This window comes from Phalacrocorax aristotelis, chromosome Z (genome assembly GCF_949628215.1).
Source record: "Phalacrocorax aristotelis chromosome Z, bGulAri2.1, whole genome shotgun sequence".
Lineage (NCBI taxonomy): Eukaryota > Metazoa > Chordata > Aves > Suliformes > Phalacrocoracidae > Phalacrocorax > Phalacrocorax aristotelis.
In genome coordinates, this window is record NC_134311.1 from 45,969,367 (window position 1) to 45,995,624 (window position 26,258).

General features: G+C 34.0%; 1 protein-coding gene across 10 annotated transcripts in view; it reads right to left on the reverse strand.

The window, feature by feature from the left end:
- Positions 1-26,258, reverse strand: part of CNTLN (centlein) — a 198,985-nt gene that overhangs the window by 28,781 nt on the left and 143,946 nt on the right. For all 10 annotated transcript variants that reach the window (XR_012658052.1, XR_012658051.1, XR_012658053.1 and 7 more), the window contains 5 exons: positions 10,843-11,007; positions 7,491-7,588; positions 5,618-5,744; positions 3,850-3,987; positions 3,311-3,496 (listed from right to left, as the gene is read on the reverse strand). Coding sequence is in view for 7 of the 10 variants with exons in the window: in XM_075079219.1 (XP_074935320.1) it covers positions 3,311-3,496; positions 3,850-3,987; positions 5,618-5,744; positions 7,491-7,588; positions 10,843-11,007 (714 nt within the window). In the remaining 3 variants the exon portion in view is untranslated. The remainder of the gene's footprint in view (positions 1-3,310; positions 3,497-3,849; positions 3,988-5,617; positions 5,745-7,490; positions 7,589-10,842; positions 11,008-26,258) is intronic.

Consider the following 26,258-nt stretch of genomic DNA (forward strand, 5'->3'; position numbering starts at 1 on the left):
TTTTAAGGTTATTATCCATTTTCCACTTCCTTTATATTGCCTTTTTATTTCTAAATATTGTGTTCTCTTTCCTATCAAATTGAAATAGATATTTATAATAAGCTACCCTTTAATTATGGAACTGTGGTTTTTTGGTTACTTAATAAGCTGTTACAGTGCACAATTTAAATTCATATTTTCTACTAGCCTATATCTTCTTCATAACAGTTTTGGAGAAATGAGCTGCTCTGAATCAACCTATTTCAGATGCCCTGTTTGTTTCCATGGAACGTAATTTAGGACATAACGCCTGATCCCTATGCCACACCAACAAAAATAAGTTCAACGACTTACAATATATTGGATACAGCAACTTTTGTTTGGAATTATTTCTTGTACAATTTTTAGAAACTATTACCAGATTTTAAAATCTAGCAATTTCAGTTAGTTGCGTAAGTGTCTCAAACTGGACTCCCCATAGCAGTGCAATGCTTTAGTGTACATTACAAATATGTGCTATCCAGTAACTCATTATATTCTCTAATTTGATCCAGTGATATTTATCAGACTCCTACCAGAAACCTGTTCCCCAGGTTTTGTAACTTAGTATATTGATCTAAATGGATTAAAGATCCTGTGTTCTGAGTTATCAGTAACTCTAAAGGCAAGTAACTGTCTGCTGTGAACAGAAAGAGCCACACTCTCTTCTCTGAAGTTACTCTGTTGTCCTATTATTAGCTGTAGCTGTTAATTAGCAACACTGAAATGATTTAATTGTTGTATGTTAAAAAAAGAACTATCTAATGCCATGAGAGACATAGAACAGCTAGAAAAGTAACTGCATTCAATTGATTAATAAGAAGATTGCACTTGCTTTCAGAAAAAACAAGTAAGGCTTGTGGAGTGATCAGAATAGCAGACAAAGATAAGAGGGTCATACAAATATGTTAAACACGTTAAGCAAGAGGCAGTTTAAACTTGATTAAACTTGATCTTTATATAGAAAAACTTATGTGAGTTTCTGAAACTTGAGTGAGAACCAAGGTCAGAAGAAAACTGACAGCTATCTGGAAGGAGAGAGTAGAAAGAGACAGACCAGACTTAAAAGGAAGAGCTGGTACAGGAAGGATACTGCTACTTCTTATTGTGCCACTTCGATCCTCCTATGCAGGTTATAGCATCAGATACATAAGAGGTATTTTAACAGGATTTACCTGATATACTACAAATTTCAATGAAATGCCAAGGATTTTAAACTATATTTTTTACAGTGGTATACTCTGAATAAAATCTGATTTCAGAGAACTTTCTTTCCATAAATATTTAGCACCTAACTAAACAAAGCAGCCTGCTGAGGAACTCCCTGTTCATCAATATTTGACTTACAGGCAGCATCTTTATTTTCAAAACATCATTCTGCAGAGGAACAGTAGTCAGCAAAAATGTTACTTGAAATATGCATGCACATTCTTTTATCCTGGGGAGAAACTATATATTCAGCTTTATTAGCTAAATATTATTTATAGAGAAACTACATATTAACAATCTTTTCACGTACAGTACAACCATGTATATGCTAATGAATATTTACGGTAACTGAAGAGAATAATTTTATTCAACAACAAATGAAGTACCATAATAGTTGCTAATAGGTGAATTTCCTCATTGCAGCTACTTTTGAGAATAGAAGATATTTTACTTTCTCATTTTCTAATTTTTTACAAACTTTTCATTATGGACATATGTAAAGTATTAATAGCACGAACACTTATCTCCTCTGTCTATAATCGCTACTGCAGTTTATTCAATTAAGTCATTCCAGAACGGATACTGAATTACGTCTCTCTGTCATCAATGACATAGGAGTATTTAATTGAAAAAAATAAATATTAGATTAATTCAGACTTTCCCATACTTAGCCAAATTTAAGCACACAGCTGTGGAAAGAACACTCATTTCTTCCTCTTAGAGGAAGCATTCTGTACTAGAAGAAAGCACATTTTCCCCCATGAATAGTAACAGTTCAAGAATAGGCAAGACACTTCTGAACCATGGGGCACAGTGATCAGTTTTATACCACTTTTCCAAGGGTTACAAAACAAGGCAAAGAGAAGATAGTCCTTGTTTTAATCCTAAACCTAAAAAAAAACCATAGTTTTTTAAATAACAGACATTTTTAATGAAAGTCAATCCTCATTTTCACCTTAGATATATTAGCTTATAAATGCTTTGAATTTGGGATTTTAAAGTGCATTCAACATTGTTCAGTCTACTTTCATAATGAAGTTGATGTGACTTTTGCAACTGAACTGAACATAGGATGCTTGTAGAGTGACTTGTTATCTGATGATGACAGAAAGAAGATAAAATGCACAGGTACTTAAGTTACTAAATTTGAATCCACAGTGGGAAGTTATTAATGAAGAGATAACTATATATGCCTTCTTTTTACAGTACATCAAAATACCAGTGCTTTTTACTTCGGATGATATCAGACTTGCTCAAACTTATCTGAAAGCAGCTCACCTCTACAGAAATCCAAGAACAGTAGAGAAATGGATCTGTTTCATGGGTTAGTAAGATACAACCTTGTCAGAAAGTAGGCATATAGTAGATATATGTTAAATTCAAGATAGATATATAGTGAATAGGCATTATAATTCTTAGTTATGTAATAGACATTTCAGAAAAATAAATAATATTTATATTTCAAATATTAAGTTACAAAATACAGATTAGTCCCTTCTGCAGGACTTCACACTGAAGTATTATGATGAAGCAATCTGTGTAACACCACACAGTATTATTGCATGATGCACTGTAGCAGATTGTTAAGTATTTAACCAAAAGAAGAAAAGCATATTCTACATACTGCTTTTAAAACTGCTTTCAATTTTGCAATAAAGAGGCTTTGTTATTTAATATTTCTGCAATAAAAAGCAATGCACGTGGAAAATGAGGTAATTCACACTAATCAACAGATATTAATTATTTTCTTAAATGTTTTGGGAAATTTTTTTTCTGCAGAGCAGTTTGTTATACAACTAAGCACTTTTTCCTGGGAACAAGTACACTAGCAGCCATATATAAAAAGATATCAAATAAAAATTATGTTAGTCTATGGAAGTCTAGGAGAAAGACTTAGAACCACTGACTATTTCTCCCTGTTTAGACCAGTTCAGACTGACACCAGCCCACTGAAGGAACGTCAAAGATTGTTCCAGAACAGGGAAAGCACCAAAGATTAGCCTCATTTAATAGTTTCTGTTTTGCTTTCACTCAATAATACCTTTATTTAGGTGAACATTCAAAAGAAAATCAAAACTCAAACCTTCACAAATGTCATAAACTCTTCTACTTTGTCACTGGTGAGCAGCAGCTTCTTCTGTACAGTTTCCAAAGCCTGCCCATTCTGTTTAGCCAAGCTATGTAGCTGTTGAGATGCAGTTGTCTCAAGTTCAGTCATGGCACATTCAGTCTCAAGCATTTTGCTCTCAAGATTGGTAAGCTTGAGATCCTGAAATATATCCACAGGGAAAGAGCAGTGATATAATAAAAGCTGATAAGCAGGTATGGTAGACCACAAACAAACCAACCAACCTCCCACACAATGGTTAACATCACAGAACATTCTACTTGCAACACATAAAATAAAATTTCATGGCAAAAAGTAATTTCATTTTCAGTCATTAGTCCATGTTTCAGCATCTAAATTTCAGTGATGTGACTGAATTAAATCAGAGGAACATATTACTATTATTCTGTTCTTTTTTCCCCTTTCTGTATTTAAAAAGTCTAAGCTTGCAACTTTTCATTTGAAACTGAGGTACGAAAAGGTTCCACAGTGGAGCCATCACAACTCTAATATACCTTTTTCTCCAATTCATCTTTAGCCTTGTGATACATCTGCTCATACTGAGACTTCTCCCTTGTGGCTACATTGAGTCTTTGCTTCAGTGAGTCAATGGAAGTTTTTTTGTTCGAACAGTCTTCAGCCAGTGCCTTCACCTGAAATAATGAAAGGCCAAGACCAATTGACTATTAAGATATAAAACTTAAAATTGAAAATCAAATCAAAACTAAGCTTACCTGAATTGCATAAACATATCTGTATTATATAAATAATTTGTTTAAAGCACCTTTTTCTGAAATTAGTCTTCAATAAATCTGTACTGCTGATCCAGTAAATCAGATTGCATACACTCTTGTTACATAAAGTCTTGACTTCTATTATGTGTAAAAAAAAGCTCTTCATTTGCAGAGCTGTTTGTTTATGTATATTTTACTGTTATAGTGTGTGCAGGAGGGAGCAAACCACAACTTCCGCTCATCTATTCTATCAGAGGTAAAAACATTAATTAAAACTCAGCTGAGAAAATTATAACTGTCTACAAGTTAATAATCTGTAAAGCCTCTTAGATAATTATTATAATTTTGCCATACAATGCAAACCCTGATTTTGGGTAAAACGAAATAGACTACTGCTCCTAGTAAATCATTCAGCTTTCCTGACAGTATTAATAACAAAGTTTTCCTGACAATGTTAAGTAACAGGGAATTTCTTTGATCTTCTGCTGAAGATAATGTAAAATTTATCACGTTGATTTTCCACATGGAATAATCAAATTAATGTATGGAATTTGATTCTCTGCAATCTAAGAAATGCAGCTCTTAAAATACTGAAAGAACACCATTAAAGTACATTGTTCCATTCTAAATCTTTTGCCTAAAACCAAAACCAGGTATTCATCTCGTTTCGTACTTTAGCTCCCTTGCTTACAGATGCTCTAACTCTCTGGATAAAGATTTCTTAATAAAGCCTTATCTTTGGTATGGGGGGTAAGACAGTAGCTCTTTCTAGAGCTGAAAGTGATATATGACGGCAAACACAGATAGTACCTGTGGTATTCAGCAAGCAACTGCATTCTAGGAAAACAAAAGCAAATTTGTAAATTGTTTGTTTCTCTTTTGGGGTCATACACTGCATTACCTCACAGACAACCAAATATCATAATCTTTTTCTGCAATTAAAGGCCAAAGTGCAATACATTGGTTGGATAATGTAAAAAGATGCCAAAATATATACAAGTTCTCCTAGCTTCAGTGAAATCATCCTAGAATTTTGCAGGAGAAAATAATTTGCTACAGAAATTAAGCTCTACCTACACAGACAGAATGACATTAAGCTAATAACTGTTAATCATTCATAACATTGCAGTAGACAACAGATTAACATATTAAAGCATTTAACTACTATAGCCAGGAGAGGTGCACAGACTTCATTAGCACATCATGTAAAATCACCCATGTTTCAGGTCTACTGTATTTTAAGAACTTACAGTGCATAAAACTAAATCTCATCATTTACAGCATAGCCTTGCAAGTCAGTGTTCTGGATACTTTAATATTTAATTACACCTCTTACGAACATACAGTAAATCATGCTGAATCCATCCAAGCTATCACCATATACTGATTTCATACAAATTATAGTGGAGGGAATTACATCCTTAAATTAACTGTATGATGTTTGCTTAAAGCAATATATTGATTTAGTATGTATAGCATGTTGAAATAACATCTGTAAATCCACCAGCTTTTGTTTTTCCTAAAACTATCACCAGCAAGAAAGAAGTACCTTTCTCTCAAGACGTTCTAATGTTTCATTAGAGGTTTTCTTATTTTCTTCATTTGCTTTTAGACGAGACCTTAAGTCTTCTATCAAATGTCTTTTCATACTAAGGTCCCTCTCCAAACGAAAAATCCTAGAGGGCAAGAAGTCACACTGCATGTCACTGGTAGAAAATATTGTTACTGTGCAAATATTTTAAACAACTAAAATGTATAAATGAAATAGACAAACCACCATTCCTGTAGCTTTAGAATATTTTTTAAAGCAAAAGCTGATGCAATTCTTGCAATTTACCCTATTCTCAACCATTAAGACCAGTTTCAAGTCTCTTATTAAACAGACCTCTTTTTAAATATGCAATGTATTTGTGATTTGCTTTTTGCTATAGTTTATGTTTTAACTTGTCTGATCTGAAATAATAATAATTCTTCATAAGCTATTATCAAAAAAAGACAAAAAAACTGTTGAAAACATAAGATTTAATTAAATTTTTTTTTTATGTCTGAAGCAGGTATCATTCAAACACTTATTTTGTATAAAATTATTTTTAAAAGAAAGTGAAAGGGGAAGTCTCCTTTCATCCAACTGAGTAATACACAGAAATACATGAAAAATCTCTATCCCTATAATATGTCAGATAATTATTCTTAAAAAACTGCAAAACCTAGAAATAACATTAGCGTTTTTCAGAACCTTCTCAAAAATAGAAACTCTCATGTACTACAATGTAACCTCTGTTCTATAAGAAAATTATGCCTTATACAATGCCTCCACCTTTATCATACAAATTAATATTTTAAATATAAACATAAGCAATACCTGAATATGTTCAGACTTCTGGATTATTTTTTTTTAGTGAAAGCAAATAAATAATGGTAGTATGTTCAGAAATAAAACATTGTCGATACCATGTTAATTCCAATGTTTTAAAAAAAACCAGGAAAATACCGTATCTTAAAATATCTTGCATCTAGACTATTAATGTTGTTTTGGTGATTATATCTTAGAGTTTATAAAAAAAAAACAGTATTTATTTTATAAAGGAAGTATGATAACCAGTAACTCTATTTTTAATTTAAGTCTATGGTGGAAAAATTCAGTTTCATTTTGAAACAGAAAATGCCCAATTTATATAATTTAACAATTTTAAGATTTATTATTTTTTCATCTATTTTAAAATAAAATTCATTTATTAAATTAACTGATTTCAGATAAGTAAACTGCATTCTTTCTACAAATAAAAAAAATTAGAATAGTTAGAGGAGTTTTAATACAGGGACAGGCCAGAAATTCACAGATATACTAATACGTTATGTTTATATAGTAATATAATTAAAGAACAGTAGTATATCAGTTAAAGTAGGTAGACTAAAAATCTCAGTTGCATACTTCACAACAATACGTGTGAAATTCAAAAGGAGTAGTAGAACTTAATCAATTCAAATAGAAACAAATAGAACTGTCCTTTTGAACTTTTTATGAATATAAGACCGGTTATTTAATCTTGTTTAAGCATCTGAACCTTGACATGTCTCATAGCCCCTAGGCAAAGAATTACTGCATTTGAAAGACTTTGTTTAACAGCGCTGAGGAATTCGTTTAGATTTACATCAAGGATAAAATAGTTTACACTAGGGTCTAGGTATTCTTATTGCAATTCAGATACTGTACCTAGCTAATCACTCATCAGTTTAAACAAAATGCACTTTTAGCATGTACTGCTCCAGGTTCTAAAAAAAACCCTGTAACAGCCTGCAAGATTGCAGTAAGAAGAATAATAAAACATTCTCTTAAAAACCTATTTAATAGGTAATGTTGTAACAATTATACAGCTGCCACTGGGTGGCACCAAACACAATGGATAGAAGAGTGAACATACTTTGCCTGTAGTTCCCGAATCCGTTCTTCTTTTTCCCGGACTTCATTTCTTAGTGACTTAATGGTAGCTGATTGCTTAGTGATTTCATTATTCGAATACTATTTTGAAAAATATTAAAATATATATAAAGCAGACCGAATATTATCCCATTCAGCAGTAAATTTGTTTGAAATAATGTGCTGTGCAAACTTCCACATATTTTATCAGTATTCTTAAACATTAATTGGTACAAAAGAAGCATGCTTGCTTTCTAGCTACACTTAAGCAAAAGTACATTCCCATGAAAATATGATCAAAGTCAGTACTTTTCCATTGCTTTAATAACTTATGATTAACAGATGTTCCCCAGGACACCTGCAAGCCCAGTGCACCTATCAGGACCACATCTTCATTTGAACTACATCCTTGAATGGTATAGTTCTACAGCACAGGGGTTCTGTCTATAGAGGAACAATTTCCAATAGTTCCTTTTATCTTGTGCATTTAGAAATACCAGACAAACTACAAAAGCAGTTGTTTTCGTGTCCCTTGAAACTCAAGGCACAAGACAAAGAGATTTCCATTTGGCCATACTAACACAAATCCTACATTTCAGCAACAAAAAGATATGCTCCTAACTTTCAGGCATGTGCAATTCCAGTGAAGGAAAATTATACAGTTGTTGGCTTTTCCTCATTGTATATAGTGGGAAGTTAAAAAAAAGCTTCAATCCCTCCATGCAAACACAGATACGCTACCCAAGATTTAAATATAGAATTGAATCACTCTACAGAAATAAAAATATGAAATTTAACTAAGTAGCCATCTTAGCAATCTGAGCATATACATTGAATATCATTGCTGAAAATGGCAGCTCAAACATATTGAACATAGATATTTCAGAACTCCAAAGGTATTGTCAAAAGACACATATGCATTAAGTGTACGTGCAACGTATATGTGTGCATATATGCATTCAGGTTCAGCCACTGTACTAAAGCTTTTCACTCATTATGTATAAACAATAACCAAACAGATCAGACACGCTGTAAACAAAGATACTTCAGGAGAATTTCTCTGCTCAGTGCAGACTTGTAGCGCCTATTAACATTAATAGAAGTACTGTACATAACTCTGTGCACCTCAAGGGGAGTATATATTCTTGTGTGCATAGTTAGATGTAAAATATTGTTCTTAATAACTTGTCTAGTCTATTTACTATTATTATAATGTGAGGTATAACCAGAAAATTGTTAAAACTATGTATGCTAGCAGAATATTCCTGAGCTTCCTGAGACCTGTTTGTTGAGCTTGAGCTTCACTGGTGTGAAGCACAGCAACCAGTTACATGGTTTACACACCAGATACGAACTTGAATACTTAGGTGGGCCTCTGCACATGCTGAGAGGCAAAGGCTTATGCTTATGGTAGTTTGCTTCCAAACTCACTACCCACACCTAACACATTTCCTCCTATTGGCAAAGATGCAAGGAATCATTACATACAACATAAACAAACACTACAAAGATAGCTCTGAGAGAAAGAATTAACTAACAAAAGCAGGTATTTTGAGATTTTAAGCTATAAGGAAAGCTTTTGCGGCTTCCACATTCAGACCTTTAGGAGAATAACTTTGGATCTCCTTTTAAAGCATGCTAGATAGCCTGAAACAATAGTTGACAACTTTTGCATATTTCTTCTGCTAAAAATGACACACTGGACATACATTTTTCAAAAATTATTGGGCCAAAATAAGGCTAAGAATTTCACTAACTTGATTTAAGTTGCTTTTGAGGCTTTTATAGTCAACACTCTCATCCAATTCAGCAACCAGTGAATTTACTCTACTAATCTGGATTTGGATGACTACATTTATTCTAAATGTAGTTTTGCATACATGGTTTATTTTTTTACATTAAAAATGTAGTACACTTTAAGAAGGAATTAAAAGTCATGGTAGTATTTTTGACATCAGATTTACATATGCTTGCTAAATGTTTCCTCTGCTGTGGACACAAAACTTTGATTTTTTTTTCAGCAATACAGTTTGCAGTCCACATCTGGCTGACAAATAAAGTAGGCCTCTGGCATGAGTGTTACTCTTAGAGTATTTAAAAAAATCCTCATTTTTATTTTTCTTACTTTCATAGAGCAATTGACTACTAAGTTTCTGGATAATGAGGACACTCATCTAAAAGGAACAACCCTAATTAACATAAATTACCACTCACCAGCAACAGAAGAAGGTTAGTCAAACCCAAATCTAAAATCAACACTCAAGAAGTCAGCATGTATGGTTTCAAGATCTCTTTCTCATAATTAAAGTAGATCAAATTATGTGCCTTTTCACGGCTATTCCCTGCTGCCCTCATCTCTTTATCAGGGTGACCTACCTTTACTAATCCCTGAATTTAGATGTTACGCATCCAGTCTGCTATAGTCAAGATCTGTAATACCATGATTACCCTCAACAGCTAAGAGGACTGAGCACTACCCATATCTCATGTGCTAGCACAGCTAATCTAGTACTCAGAGCCAGAGCCAGCTATATTGCTCATGTAGTATGGCCTTTTCTTCCAGTTGATCCTTTAGCAACCAGCTTGCTAATGTGCTGTTTCTTCTAGCAGCAAGAAGCTGTACCATTCTGACCTTTTCTCTATCCTCAAATATTAAACACAAAATGATGGAAAAAAACAACTTTAAGAGATTCTGTTGCATATATAATTCCTCCAGTGAGAAGAGAGGAAAAATTAATATGTTTGCGCTAGGCTACCTGCTGAGAAAGCTCTCAGATCAACACAGTCCAGCATCTACATCATCCACATATAACAGAATCACTGGAGACTTAAAAATTAAATCATCAACAGAGTAATATTTTTCTACCAGCTAATCCACAAAAATACAAATATAAAAAGAATCATGTCTCTTTGAAGACAACAATAGTAGTGACATATAGGTAACCTAACATTGTAACATTACATGAGCTGCCCCATCAGCCCAAATTCTATGCTTCCCTTTCACAGATAGCTATTGCTTACCTCCTTCTTAAAGGAAGCAAGGAATTAACACAAACCTCATTGAAGTAATTCCACAGCACTTTCCAACAAGATGCATTTAATAATTGTGTGAAAACCTAGCAAGCCTCCCTGTCTGGCCTATTTAATCTGTAAAAAGTGTTTTAACTTTTTGTTCTCCTGCTTATGACTACATTTCTACTTAACATCATCGGTTATGTAATTCCTAAGTTGCTAATCATTGGCTAAGATACATAGATGCTACACATACATATGTGAGTATATGTATATCTGCTTGACCAGTTACAAAATACTGTTCATACGAATTATCCTCAGCACTAGATAATCTGTTCTGTCACCTTTAGTTTGCACTGCAGCTGTTTCATCTCTAAATCAATATCCTTTGAAGGAGCTGGTGTGGCTTCACCCTTGCCAGCAGTTTGAGACAGATGTTCTCTCAACTTCAATTTTCCTTCTAAATCTTCTTTCTCTTGTTGCCACTTGGCCAGGTTGGAGGTCAACACCTGTTTAACAAACAGAAGTAACAATCACAACTGCATCCTCAAGATATTTCTGCTTGATCATATGAGATGCTTCTTTGGTTTAGAATTCAAGAGGAATGAAACAGTATGTATTATCTGTAAATACACTGCATAGCTGTTGGTTGAATTCTCTAGTCCACACAAAGATCAAATCTGGCAGGAAAGAGAAGTCAACTAACATTAAAAACAAGCAATTTTTTTTTTTAAAAGGCAAGCTAATTTGATTTTGACTGCACACATTGCTATTTTTACCATGACTGGCAAAAATTATCATACAAAACTGTAATAGTAGTTACTGTTTAAATTTGTGTACCTAGGGCCTCTCCGGGATTCAGCAATTATTTCTACACAGAGCATGAAGAAATATCAAGGTGTCTCAGACACTAATGCATATTAAAGGTGGTTAAATGTCAAATCTGTTTTAATGGTGACCACTGTAAGCTCACTTGAATTGCTGTGTTGACATCTGCAATAAAACATACACCCTCCTCTTGGCTTTTGTTTTGATATTTGTAGGGCTTGTAGAGGTTAAAGCAAAGTGGACCAGCTGCACTAAATATCTTCTGGTTGGCTGGTCTTTACTCATGTTGTGTTATTTCTTCCCTTTCACATATATGCACCGTAGCCAGAGAACCACATATTCCATAACCTTGACTCTAGGGCTGAGGTACTTAAGTGGTAAAAGCCAAGCTGGAGCAGGACAGGATAACAGATGTTAGTTGTTTATTCCACTGGGTAGGTCTTACCACCCTATACTGCAGCCAAAATGCTTCTCATTTAGCAACATAAATGCTAAGTCCAATTAGCAGACAAGGCTTGTTAGGGATTTAGTTCAAATAAATAACATGCAAACAAACTCTCAGACTTGTTGCACTTGATTGACAACTGACAAGACTTATTCAATCTTTGTAACAATATATTTCACAGTACCCCTTATAGAAGTAATCTTTTAAATAAAATATTTGTTTTAATTTAAATAATATTGAATGTTGTTCTGTGAAAAGGAGAACTGAAATAATCTTCATCCCAGTGGTTAACTTTGACGAACCTCTAGTCAGCCAAAAGCCACCAATGGCCAAAGAACTCTTTGTTCCTTACAACAGTAAATACAGTACTATCTTATTACTCCAGAGAAGATCGTAACATGGTAGTTTAACGTAAGGAACAATTATACAAAATGCTACTGAGATCTCCACAGGCAAAAAAACACTTCCTCTGTGAAGAATTGTGATGAGAAACTGGAGAAGATACTATGGCTTGAAATGACTAAATGTGTGCCCAATTATACGCCGGTACACAAAAAAACATGGGTGAGAAAGTTAGTGTTCTATTTACAAGCATTTTATTTTTTAACTAATAAGTAGATTTTATACTGTTCAATGTTATTAGAAAAAACTTTTTATATACCTGAGGGGGTGGCAGGAAGATGTGCCAGGGGAGGTTTAGGATGGATATTAGGAAAAGGTTCTTCACCCAGAGGGTGGTGAGGCACTGGAACAGGCTCCCCAGGGAGGCAGTCACAGCACCAAGCCTGATGTTATGCAAGAAGCACTTGTACAACACCCTTGGAGACATGGTGTGAATTTGGGGTTGTCCTGTTCAGGGACAGGAGTTGGACTTGATGATCCTTGGGGGTCCCTTCCAACTCATGACATTCTATAATTCTGTGATTCTGTGTTTGTGTAAACACACGCTTCCATACTGATATCTGAAGATCACATATATATCCAAATAAAAGGAAAACGACTTATAGTCCTGTTTATTCCCATTTTGAATGACATGAGAATGCTTGTACATTTTGCATTAGCTTAAAAAAATACCACAGATACAAGAAAATGCATCCTGCATTTAAAGTTTAACAGTATTTCACACAAGTGCATTTATTAAAGCCAATGGGCAGTTTATATATTTATCTAAGTACTGTTCTCAGTTAATCTTTCCATTCTCCTCTGCATTTGCTGTCATTATTGAACAAGAGATAGTGTTAATATATTTTCTAACTAGCTATTCCAGAATCTGATATATTACTCTCATGATTAATACAGTCTGAGTAAAAGACAAAATAAAGGCTACTTCAATAAGTAAAAACAGTAGTAGTACACAAAGGTATAGTATAGAAAGATACAAGGATTAGATTAATTTGTCCAGTATAGCAAATATTTTTACATGCAGAATTTCATGATTCAGTGTCACCATAATAAATTATTCATTAAAAGAAAAAAAACTTAGATAGATCAATATCTTCGATTAAAATTAGAAAAGCACCCATATCTGCCCAAGATAGCTCGTGACTTTCAGAAGTTACTCAGGCTACTGCTGCAGCCAAAATGCATCTGGTCTAAAAAGCCATGATTGCAGTGGCTACACTTCCAAAAATGACAGCAAATATATAGAAGAAGAAAGGTCTTTTATGAGACAGCTGCCAAAGAGGACAGTACAACATCGGTTATAGAATTTTCTTAAGAGAGGAGGTAGTAAAAATTATTTAAAATACGAATGTACATAAATTCAGAAACAGCATCAGAGCTATGGGGGTGAAGTGGAAGTAGTATACGATGTACAAGACAAACACCCCCCAACTTGCAAAAGCAGAAAAAGACATACAATTGCAACCAGAGATATCAAGACAGTTGTCTCTTAACAGCTCTGGAAACAATGTAAATGGTGTTACTGGGTTGATAATTCTGTTGCATTATTCTTGTATTTGCAATATATTGAAAGGGTATGTGAAAATTCTATTTAAACCTATGTAGGATGTGAAAAACAGGCCCCCTGCCTCAGCAAGATATTTATGCCTAGAAGATATTCCTTGCATTTACTTACTTAAGAAGCAAGTTCATTGACCTGCTGTCCCTCACCACTTGCTACATTTTAGGTCAAGTCTTTGGTTCTTTATTCTTTTTTCAACACAGGGTTTTTTGTGTGTCTGTGCTACCATGCACGCAAATCCTGAGTGGCAGAGTAAAAAGGATTTACTCGAGGGGAAGAGGTCACCAGGATGAAAGGTAGAATCTTAAAAACCAGCTAGGCCAGATGTTGGTAAAGGCAGGCTACCGCTGTTCCTCCACGTTGTAGTGGCCTTTGTCTGCTGCACCTCCTCCAGAGTGTTTTGGCTTAACAGATGTTTATAGATTCAGTATTTTAACATCCATCTATCTTAATCTCCCTGCTCCTGGTATATCCATGACACACTATTCTGCTGTACACAAAGGGGTAAGTGATGAAATCTCAGATTCAGTGTAGTCATTGTAAAACTTTCAGTGACTCAGCAAGGCTTTTTACCATATTCCCTCTTTCAGAAAGACAGCTATGTGGAAGGCCTAATGGATTAATGTAGGAAGCTGCTGGAATGGCCTATTGCTCCTTGGCATCACGAAAACCCTATGAGGAGCTCAGTTTACAGCAGAGTCACCCTTCTACTGCAACTTGCGTATATAAAAATGACATTTCTGTTGGTGGTAGCTGCTCTTTCACTGCCACTACTCTATGTAATCCCATACATTTATATTTGCAGAATACATTATACAGAATGTATTTCTAGGAAAAATTATAAAATAGGATGTAAATAATTTATTCTTGAAACCCTTTTTAAGTAATAACGTAACCTTATTTTACTACTCATTTTGTAATCCAACTATAACCAGTCTAAATACATTCAGCTGTGTAAAAATCGTAATTGCTATGAAGCTTCCCATCGTAAAACCTGGCAGACAACAACATTACAAATGTGCATAGAGATGTCTGCAAGAAATATGAAGTTAACATATTCCTTCTTTTCTCTAAGAAAACTCAGTACAGTGGGTAATAAAATACATTTACTACATGCACAGCTCCTGTACCAAGTTCTATTTCAAAATCTAACACTACTCATCTGAAGGTTTTAAACAGAATGCTTTTTCTCACAGCCTTATCTTGATCATGAAAAATGTACAAGATAAACAGTACTTGTTGCACACATAAACCTTGAAAGAACTTTTCAAAACATATTTGCAGGCACTGAGTTAGTTATTTATGATTTTACACACCCTATCAGTTGTTATTATTACATAATGATAAACCTATTTACAATACCCAAGGCAAAATTTATTGAGTCAGTTCCCAATAATTTTGACCCTGTTTTGTTCTCTTAAATCAAAACCTACCTCTGCCTGATGGGTAACAATAAAAAAAGCTACCATTAATAAAGATGGCATGTAGCTATCTGAAAATATGAAAAGATACATACCAGACTAAAAAGGCAACTGTGCAGCATATTCAATGTGATCATATAGACAAAAGGTATATAACTCCAAATTATCAGCGGAATTTTGTTTTGTGTAAGTGCTCTAAGTGGATGATTACCTAGTATTCCAGACATTAATACAAAATATAAAACAGAAGTCTGGTGACTTAATATCCTATCCCTAAGCTGAAACAAAGATCCCCAAAAGCAAGAAAAAGTTCTAAAACGTAAGTTATTTCTCATTTATTCCTCTGAAATTTTAGTAAAACCTACTGTATCATTCAATTATAATTTCTTTTTCAGACAAATGCAGTTATCAGCAGCTGACTCTGTTTCACAAAATGTCAAGTAAATGAAGGTAATATAGAGGACTTTCTGCCAGTGCTTTAGCTAGTTGTTAGACTTCAGTAGCCTTCAGAGACCATTAAGTACCCTTTGGCTAATTGGCCAATGGTAGATTAATCCTCTTTTTATTCTAGCAGCACTATTTTAACACCCTTTGCACTCTGTCAGTGTAGTATCTGAATGACAAAATAATATTGTGCATGAATAATAAGCAGAAAAGTTAAATTAACATTTCATGTTTCACATGCCATACCTATGTGTCAGGGAAAAAAAAACACTTTTAAAGTCACTGACATTCAACTTTTTAAAACAATCTCATGTTGACATCTTACTGAAGTGAATCTTCCTAATTACTGCTAATTGCCTATCGAGAAAAAAAAAATCTTTCCTTGAAGTGCAGTTGTCTAGTATAGATGAACACAGCTCCGACATGCATAGTAAAGACAGGCATGACACCTGAGGTATGCTACATTATGAGGTCGTACTAAATATGGCTTGCAATGAACAAAGCAGCTTTAAAGGATGTTTAAGGCACTGAAAATGTCAATCTCTCATGAAGTGTTTAAATTAGTTCCCAGCAGAGAAATACAGATATCAGCATGCAGATAAGAGGTATATTTCTCTTCTGAAGTATTTTACTGAAGCAAAAACATAGTTGTCCTATTGATAATGTCACTGTAACACAATTGCAGTTCATCAGCTTTATAAGAGCACTGTTTACACTGTTATCTACAGAATGGCCCTTTAACACATACAAATTATAAATTCAGCTATTATTGGGAATACAGTTGTAATCATTTAGAATCCTATCAAATTCTTTGAATATCTTCTTAATCATGTGCTAGTATTGATCATACTAATCATCATTTATAAAGGGCTATTTACCGTATATCAATTCATAAACAAATGTTTTACTTGTAATTTTAATTCAGCTAATTTATAGCCAAATTTATTCTACAATTTATAAATGCCTAGTATTACAACATTTGATCTGGCTTCGGCATCTTATGAAAAAATAAAGTAAATAAAACCAATAAAATCAAAGCAGATAGGTCTATTTTAAATTTTGTTTTGTAAACAATACAGAATACCAGAACACATATATCTATTTTAAGGAACACACAAACACTTATGTATAAATGAATTCAAGTAATATATTCAGGCCCAATTCTCCAAGAAATCATTTGCTGTTATAAACAACAGACAAGCCTGAGTCCAGAACTGCACATTGTGCAACCAATGATTTTTCAAATAAATTATGAAAAATAAGAAAAAACTTAGTAATAGTATAGGTAAAATTTTTCTTAATATTACAAAAATGCTTCTGAAACATGACATCTGTATAAAGATAACATCAGATCAAAGATAACGGTTTTGACCTGCAGCAATTGTATTTTAGCTTGCATTTTCTATCACTTTCATTTCATGTCTCTATATGAGTAAATATTGCTGTGTCCCATGCGTAATTGCTGTACATATTAAGAACACTATCTTGCTTTCGTGCTAAAGCAGATGCAGCACTCCATCTGTCCTTGCAAATTTCAAAGGAATATAAGGACTATTTACTATGTACGTAACATTACTTATATAAGTAGTTTCATTATGACCAATTATATGATCACAACTATGTGCTTTAATTTTTGTAGGGATTGAGTTTCCAATGTGGAGATGGAAACTGCCAGAATATACAGATGTGCAGGACCTTGCCTATAAGGCCTTAACATTTTTGGTTAAAAATTATAGAACTTAAAAAATTAGTACTTTGTAAAAAGAAATATATTTGAGATAATAGTATATTATATCTTACATACTTAAACTTGTTTGAAGTATTAATATCTACACAGACACAACACAATACATTAAGTAAGTTTTACTACAATTAAATTAAAAATTCAAATGTAGCCAGAGACATTTCACAACATTTTGTCCCACTTGAAAATTTCTGAATGTTATAGCAAGGCAGTTGTCAAGATATGGCTGAAGACCAAAACCAATGTTTTCATGTATCCAGCACTGCTATTATACAAATACAAACTGACCTGGGTATTCCAACACCTAACATGTCTGTGCACATTAAGCATTGTTACATACAAGAAAAGACTTCCATATGATGCATAAAATTTGCCCCAAGATGTCCACACCTTCGTACTTACTAGAAAATTTTCAATATAAAACATGGAATCCACGCAATTTTTTATAGTTAGGACCAGGTTTTACTGCAAGATTTTTTCACAGGGTTACACAGCATTTATCTGATTTTCACCAAACCCGGGAGTTTGGGCAAACTCATAAAGCTAGAAATTTGAATTTTTCATCTAGGGTCAGAGATAGTGCTTGCCATATTCCCCCTGCTTAATCTTAACACATCTAAGCACTGCAAATGAACTACTTGCATGAGAGCCAGTCAGGGAATTTCACAATCCCTACAACTCATTACGAATTTAACAGCAGCAATACTAAGTATTCATATGTTTCAGATAACACATACAAATATGCTGCACTAAAACTCATTGGGGGAAAAAATTAATAATGCTTCCATCTGTTTTCCGTATAGCTCACATAAAATAGAGAGCAACCACAATGAAAATGCTATTTTAAAGACTGTTTTTAAACTTTCTTTTGATTTACTTACTTAGTTCCACGGCATAACAGCTTTATATGTTTTGAAATTAAAATTATTTTTAAAAGAACATATAAGCAAGAAAGAAACAAAACAGCTGAAAGAATTGTGAAATATTAATTTAACCTCTCCTCATTTCCATCTGTTTTAGAGAGTGAACCATTTTCTATTGAAATACTTCTGCATCTCAAATATAAGTGGGCAGGAATTCTGTACTAGTAGGGAAAGCTGTTCCATCTCCCATACTTTGGCCTCCTCTTTATATATTGTTTTCATGTGCTTAAATCTCAGCTTCTCAACCATTAAAGACCATTTTCTGTGAACTTACAGAAAACATGTCTAAAAGAAAGAAAGGTTTGTGGAAGTGATATAAGTATTTTGAGATAAAAATTAACAAAAATTATGTACATCAGTGGTATTCTCAAAGTGGGTTGCAATATTTAAGGAACAAAATTTATAAAGATAGCTCTATATTTAATTTTATACAATTATTTAAACACCTCATTTGTGACTGCTTCAGATATCAACAAAAGCTGAAAAAATGTCCTCGGAAGCTTTTTTGTTGTTGATGTTTTTATGTAGGCAGCTTTGTAAAAGCAGAATATTTTTAGTGTAAAGAGTATTAACAAATGTAATTACTGAAAAAGGTCAATGTTCTTATAGAGCCAGACAAAAATACAAATCCACAACAAAGGGTTGGGGAAAAAAAGGTAGAAAAACCTGGAATTTTTCTAGTCACATAAAGGTGATACTGTACAAATATTAATGTATTGTTTACATTTCTAGATAAGAAGTTGAAGGCATATTGCTAGCCACTTCTAAGAGGTATGAGGAAGCTGATGACAGACATTGGGGAGGATGCAAAGACAGGGATATTTTTCAAAATCATGAACTGCATTTAAAAAATACATCTAAAATGTATTGCATATAAATTAAAGTGGCAATTCATCCCTGGATTCTTGTAAATGAACCCCCACAGTCTTATCTTTAATTTGTAATTTATGTTATCATTTGAACCCTTGCTGAAATTACAGGCATAAATGAACAGTTTAGGGTAAAGTATTCCTTACATTACATATTAAATAGCTGAAGAGACCACCACAAGAAAAAGCCATGTTTTCAGCCTAATGTATAAAATGAAATATACTTCCCTTTATCATTATTATCATCAATATTATGATTCATTTGCACAATTAATCATTTTCACATACATGAACAGTTTGAGGACACTATTGTAGTTGCACTTAATCCCTGCAATTCAATGTCCCACCTTGAACCAGACCTACAGCTGCTGTCTCTTAGTACTGCCCTCGTTCTCTTCTGTTTGCTTCACTGAGATAGGAGTATAGACAAAGCCACACATTTCTTCTCAGTGAACATAATACCCTAAAGACAACAGGACCACCTTTGAATCTCTGAATGAACAGAAAACTGTGCACAGGCAGAGCCACCAAAGAGTAAATCCTTTTCCAGTGCCTGTTAATCTTCTAAGACATGCTATGGCTAGTCATACAGTCTCCATTACTCTTGCCACATTAGGCATCAAAGGTAGCCTGGTGTGATGCAAATAAACCTGAACGTTACACAAGCTATGGGAACAGTCCATAATATATAAATACATAAATATATATATATTTATATATATATACATATAAAATATATAAAAACATAAAAGCCTAAACAAGGGATTGTGGGAATGAGAAAGTTGGAGTAAGATGCAAGCTCTAACGAAAATGCCAATTCCCTTGGTGCAATAAAATAGACAGCAAAATCTCTATCTGGGATGGGTACAAAAATAGGGTAAAATGCAGGAAACTGGTGCTTTGCAGAAGACCCAGCAGTGCCAAACTGGTGAAGGAGAAGATTCCCCTTCTGAAATCTGGAGGAGTTCAAAAGAACTTTAGGACCAAACATGTTTCTTTATGACATTGTTCCCCCAAGGACAAGATGTGGGAGCTGTTGTAATCACCCTGCTTTCTGACCATTGATACACCTTAGTAGAAACCAGACAGTAATAAACTGCGCGGAGGAAAAGGTGAACTTGGTGTCCAAGGAGTAACAGTTTGCAAGGACCAGCTGCTGGCTCCATTATTCAAACTCCTCAGTATTAAGACATTTTTCCTGTGCTAGTTTCCTGAAAAACCAGTCCTTCCATTTGAGAATGAGGACAAAGAATTAACTGCTACAAGAGCAAGACTGGCAAAGATGTAAAGAATACATTAAATTTAGCACATGTGCAAAAGAGTATAAGTAGATTACTCCTGAAAATTTTGGTTTAACTACAGATAATATTCGCCTGGCAGCCTTCTGTAGTTCTTCAGTGCCCTCAGAGAGAAAATTTGCCTTATATCTAAATCACCTTCCTTGAAAAATTAAATCTATTCTCCTTAAAGGAAATGGAAGCACAAACTGACCACTAGTCCTTTTAAATAATCTTTTATGCATTGGAAGGTGGCTATTACACTCCTTCAGTCTTTACCATCGATCCATTATTTTATAGAATCCATTAATTACACACTTTCAATCTTTTCTCATAATTAGCGTGTTCAAAACTTCCTAGAATTCTTGTTTCTTTCTTCCAATATGTGCAAGATCCAGTGTTTCACAGAGTGCCTTGACACTACTAAGTAGCAAAATAAATGCCCTCTGTGAAATTTTCTGCAATAATGCCTGAGAAGCTGGCAATCATTCTACTATGAAGAGCAATAGATTTGACAAGCAGGTGGGCTTCATGCTATGAAATACCATCTTCATGTTCCTGAGAAACAGACACCAGTATTTGTCCAACCTGTGGACCTTTGCAAAATAAACACATATCCACAAGCTCTTTACCCCTCCCCCCCAAAAAGAAACATAAACACCCCCCCACCAAAAGCAACCAACTGCAATTTTGGCTTTTTCTACAACTCATGAGTTTGCATCTTACGTATGTCGATCTTGTAAAGGGAGGGATAACATGTAAAAATATATGTGTCATATATGCAAACATATTTTCATGACCGACAACTTTTCCCCTCTTGGCTTACTATATTTACATGTACAAATGTGGGAAAAACATTTTAAAAAGTAGAGACTAAGTATATTTCAGTGGTCATTCACAAGTGATATTTCATTTAAATCTTGATTTGGTCTTCTAGAATTCAAATTACAGAAATTGTCTTACAGAAATAAAAGAAAATCCTTCTTACACTTGGGAAAAAAATCCCAAGACAGCCGAACTCAAGTCTCTAACTTCAATAAAACCTGCTTCTTCTTGCCTCAACTAGTAACTGATTTTTCAGTCAAATGATCTAGAGACTCTTCTAAAGATTTTGATGTTTAAAATTGAAAAATGTTGGCAAATATCACAATAATTTTTTTCCCTTTATGGCTAACATCCAAATTGTTACTGCTGTAACTGTTTCAGAAGCAGAAAATTAAAATTAATAATTGCAGCTTTTTGTGTCTTTTTTACACTTTAAAAAAAGGGGTTTTTAAAATGAGAAGGTGCAACATCTATTTGCAGGTAACAGTAAGCCTATTGCTGAAACACTACTTACAAAAAATGTCTGAAAAAGTCACATTTGATCCTTTACAAATAGATAAAAAGTATATGGAAGCTTGCTTTTTATTATTTACCTTAGTTTTCAGTATTTTTTACATGACATGCTTTTGATACAAAAATGTGCAGTCTTTTGCAATCATGATTTATAAAGAAACAAAACATGTAAATAATATTTTGGCAGTTTTATGTGTAGAAAGAGTCACACACCTTTTCTTACCACTATTGCTTACCAAGATCTTAATGATAAACATGTATTGCCGCTCTTCTCTAAAGGCAAAATTAAGCAAGAAAAGTTAAATTCTTTAGAGAATATAAGCAGAATTTCCTGGTTGGAGCTGTACAAAAACAATAATTTTGTTACAAACAGAACAGAAATTATAGACTTGCAGTGTTTAGATCACTTTCACTGACTTAAAATATTGTTTTCCCAAGTGACCTAAAAAACTGAGTAAAACAACAGTATGACTATATTGTAGGTGGTGTTCCTAGTGATAATCATACTTTCTTCAACACCTAATATAAAACACAAATATTTTTTTAACAAATACACTTTGCTGACCTAGAAGATTGGACAAAGGAAAATGAGAGTCATGTCCTATTCCTCATGGATTCTCAGCTTGGGTCCTGGTTTTTGCACAGTTTACCTTATGAACATGATCCAAGTGACATTTCACAAATTCCTGGATAAATGTTGCTACACTCTGCCAGCAGAAAGACAGGCTGTGTCGTGCACAGATCAATAATAGCACTGTGTTTCATCAGCCTCAAAATCAAAAGTGCTTCATCTGGCAAAAGCCATGGCCCTTGAGGATCTGACATATATAAATATACCCTAGACAGGATGTCTACCACAAAAGTTGCCACTGTAAAGACAAGTCTAGAGAAATATACAGTGAGTATATGTAAATAAGAATATATGTATTTGTATACATGAAGAAGTTTGTAACTCCTTTTTATGAAAAGTAAGAACAAATATCACACAGCAGCAGCTGAAAAAATGGAAATAACACTAAAATTTTGCAATACTTGTCAGAAAAATAAAACAAAAATTTCATAATCTTTTGAGGAATTTACTATAAAACGCAAGTACCTTTTGAACTGTACACAATAATATGTATGACAGTGGGCTGCAATAAAATGCACTCTAAACTATATGTAATGCCTTCTTATCAAAATTATGTTTATTAAAAACACAGAACATCAGAAAATTTTTCTCTTCTTCAGGGAAACTACTCAGAGGTCCTAAGACTGTAAATCATCATATACTAACTGCAGTTTCAGGCCTCAATATAGGCTTTCCTAAGAATCAACGGAAATTTGTCTTCTACAGATTAGCCTTCCTCATGATTATCTTAACTTCATTTTTTAGTGACAGAGCTTATAAAACTTATATATTCAAAGTGCAGCACCTGTAGATTTTTAATGGAAAGTACTATCAGAATGCCCTTCCCTCACTTGTTTATCATAGGAAATTAAGTTTTCTTTTTTTCTGATGAAGTTTCTATTGCAAACAAAGAAGTATTTTTATTAATTGGAAGCCAAGCCTTTAACAAAACATCTCAACTCGAGCCCTTTATCAAAATTTTGACTCAAAAATCTGTGTCTATGCCCCCAGTTAAAATTAAAAGCTTTCTCCTTTAAATATTTCACTACTACCTCACTAAAAAGGTGGTTTTTTTACGCTCAGCCCTACAGGGAGACAAAAGAATATGAAAGAAATATTAAAAAATAGTTATTAATCTTTTCTGAGTTTTCCTTATCAAGCTATGCACCTCAATTAAAGAGCTTTAGTCTTCTCTCAGCTCTGCAATCAGCAACTCTAAAGAGCTGTACCAGACCAATGTAATCCTAAATTCTGTGTACATCACACCAGAAAAGCTATTCTTCCTTCTCTTTGCACTTCTTCTGCTAAAGACTAATTCTCTTTTAATGTTCCTGTTGCATACTGTGGAACATTCATTTCCTTTAGGTTACTCCGTTGTCTCATTATCCATTTTCCCTGTGCCATGACTCTATATTTCTGTCTTGAGTGGTGATGGCTTCTTCCTCTGCCTCAGAACTTCTCCTCTTTATAACATCATTACAACACTCCTCCTTGTCTTCAGTTAGACCCTTATAAAATACTGGTTAGACTTTTCTTAAATTTATCATCCATGTTTACATCACTTCTCCACAGCACTATTAAATGCGTTCTGGGTTTCATCACAAAAATACTGTTTCCTGGCTCTGCTCTAATGAAGTACATCCATTTCCTCCATCAGTTCTTCAGATAAATGAACAGCATTACTGAGTTGAGAACATACCTTCCTGTTTGCACTTTTCACGAATTCTGCTCACGTCACTAAACATATAATCTCTCTTCCTGTCTCTTTTTGACATTTTTTTTCCTTCGGGAAGACTCTGCCCACTGCTAACCACAAGCAGTTGATTTCTCTCTAATTCTTCCTTTTTAGATTAATTGTCCAATATCACTGCAGTACTCTGATTCCAATTGTCCATGGTCAATTACAGTCACATAAAAATTACAGACTTCACATCTGATATGATTTTATATTGTTTCAGTTCTGCATCCTTGAATATTTCTTCCAATCTTCCTCTGCTAGACTAAAGACTCTACAAGCAAATTTATTCTTCTTAGATATTTAAACTTGAGTTACCTTTTAATCTCTTCTCTGTAAACCTCAACTTGTCCTCTGGAATGGTATATTTTCTAATCCTTCTCATAAGTCTTCTTCACATGCTTTTCACTTCCATCAGTCTCTTTCTTGGATTCTGGGTATTAGAGCTACACAGAGTATTCTAGGAAGAGTCAAATCATGCCAAGTGAAAAAAAACATATTCTCTCTGCTCCTATTATATAGTCTCCAGTTTATACATTCAAGAACTGCGCTAGTGTTTTTCACAATGGCAATGGGAGTTCATGCTCAGCTCATTACCTACTAGGACTCTCATTTTTCTTCAGGGTCCTTGGTTCCCAGCTGACAGCTGTTCAGCCTCGCTCAACATGAACTTGAGAAATGTATTGGTTTTCATGATGTTGTAATGATTTCCTCATTAAAAACGCTGTGAGGTCATAATGATCTATACTTTTCAATCAGCCTCTGGTGGATAATTGAAAGCTTAGAGTAGCTGTCAATGACTGAAGATAACCTCCTGCACTGGCTTGGATTCTTTACATTGCCACTAATTTTTAAAAAATGATTGAAAGATTTTACCTCTAAACCAAACAGCAAAAAGACTGTCATATAATTCATAGTATATCCAGATAGAATAGGTGTGTAGTGTGTAAACAATTATCTTGGGGGAAAAAAAATGTTGTCATTCACATGAGGGATCAACTGAAAAATTAATTTCATGGTATGTGAGATTCTGAGCTAGTGAAAATGATTAAGCGGTACTTATATGCACCAATTTAACCTTAAGGCATGAATTGAGACATTGAATCTACACTGTGTTCCATGTGTCAGTGCTTAGCTCCAATCCAAATACCAAGTAAAACCAATCATGATGAAGATCATTTTTGGAATTTAATTTCCTAGGTACAATTCAATACAAGCAATCACTTTTACACAGGGGCACACAACAGAAATGAGTGCATGTGCTCATAAGACTTGTAGATACTTTCAGGTCAGAGCCGTTCTTGCAGTCCCATGATCCTGCTCCTTCAATCTCTTAGGAAATCCAACTCCTCAAATAAGGAACAAAACTGTCTCTTACCGATTCACCTATTACATGCATCTACCTTGCTAACCATACTGAGCACCATGCTCCACCAATCTTATGTTCCCTAACTTCACATGAGGGACATTTATTTAACAGATTAGGACAGAAGCAAAGGAAAGGGAAGTAAAGTAAAAGCATGTATTAGGAGAGCACAGGAGAATCAACTTACTTAACATCCACAATGTAAGAGAATGAAAAAGTATTTCCCCAAATTCTCATGAATCTTGAAAACTTTTCATAAGAACATAATCAAGAAACCCTTTACCTTGGCCAGAAAACAAAGGAAAGAGAGACAGGTAAAAATCCATCATGAAACAGACAACTGCAAACAAGGGGAGAGAATTCAAAATTCCAAGGTATGCTCTATGACTGGTAGAAACCCAAGGCATCTATTTATCGCACTTTAGTAGCACCTATATAGAATGGTACATAGAGGTGTTATTACATGGTCTATCAGAGTACTAAATCATACAGTATTAAAAAAATATGCAGCTACATCCTCTATTGTAATTCCTTCCCTGCAAGTTCAAAACACAAAAGAACCTCTAGCCATGGAGAGGTCTATATCCAAGACTAGAGCCATTAAAACTTATTTTTACCAGCATACCCAGGTCTTGAAACATCATTGAATTCTGTGGAAATAAGCATGTGCGTAAAGTGGTTAGTAAAACACTTTCATAGTTAATATTGGTAGTTAATAATAATGAATAATAATAATGAATAATCCATGGTCCACACCAGTGAACCAGACTAAGAGTACTGATCCAACTGCAACCCAA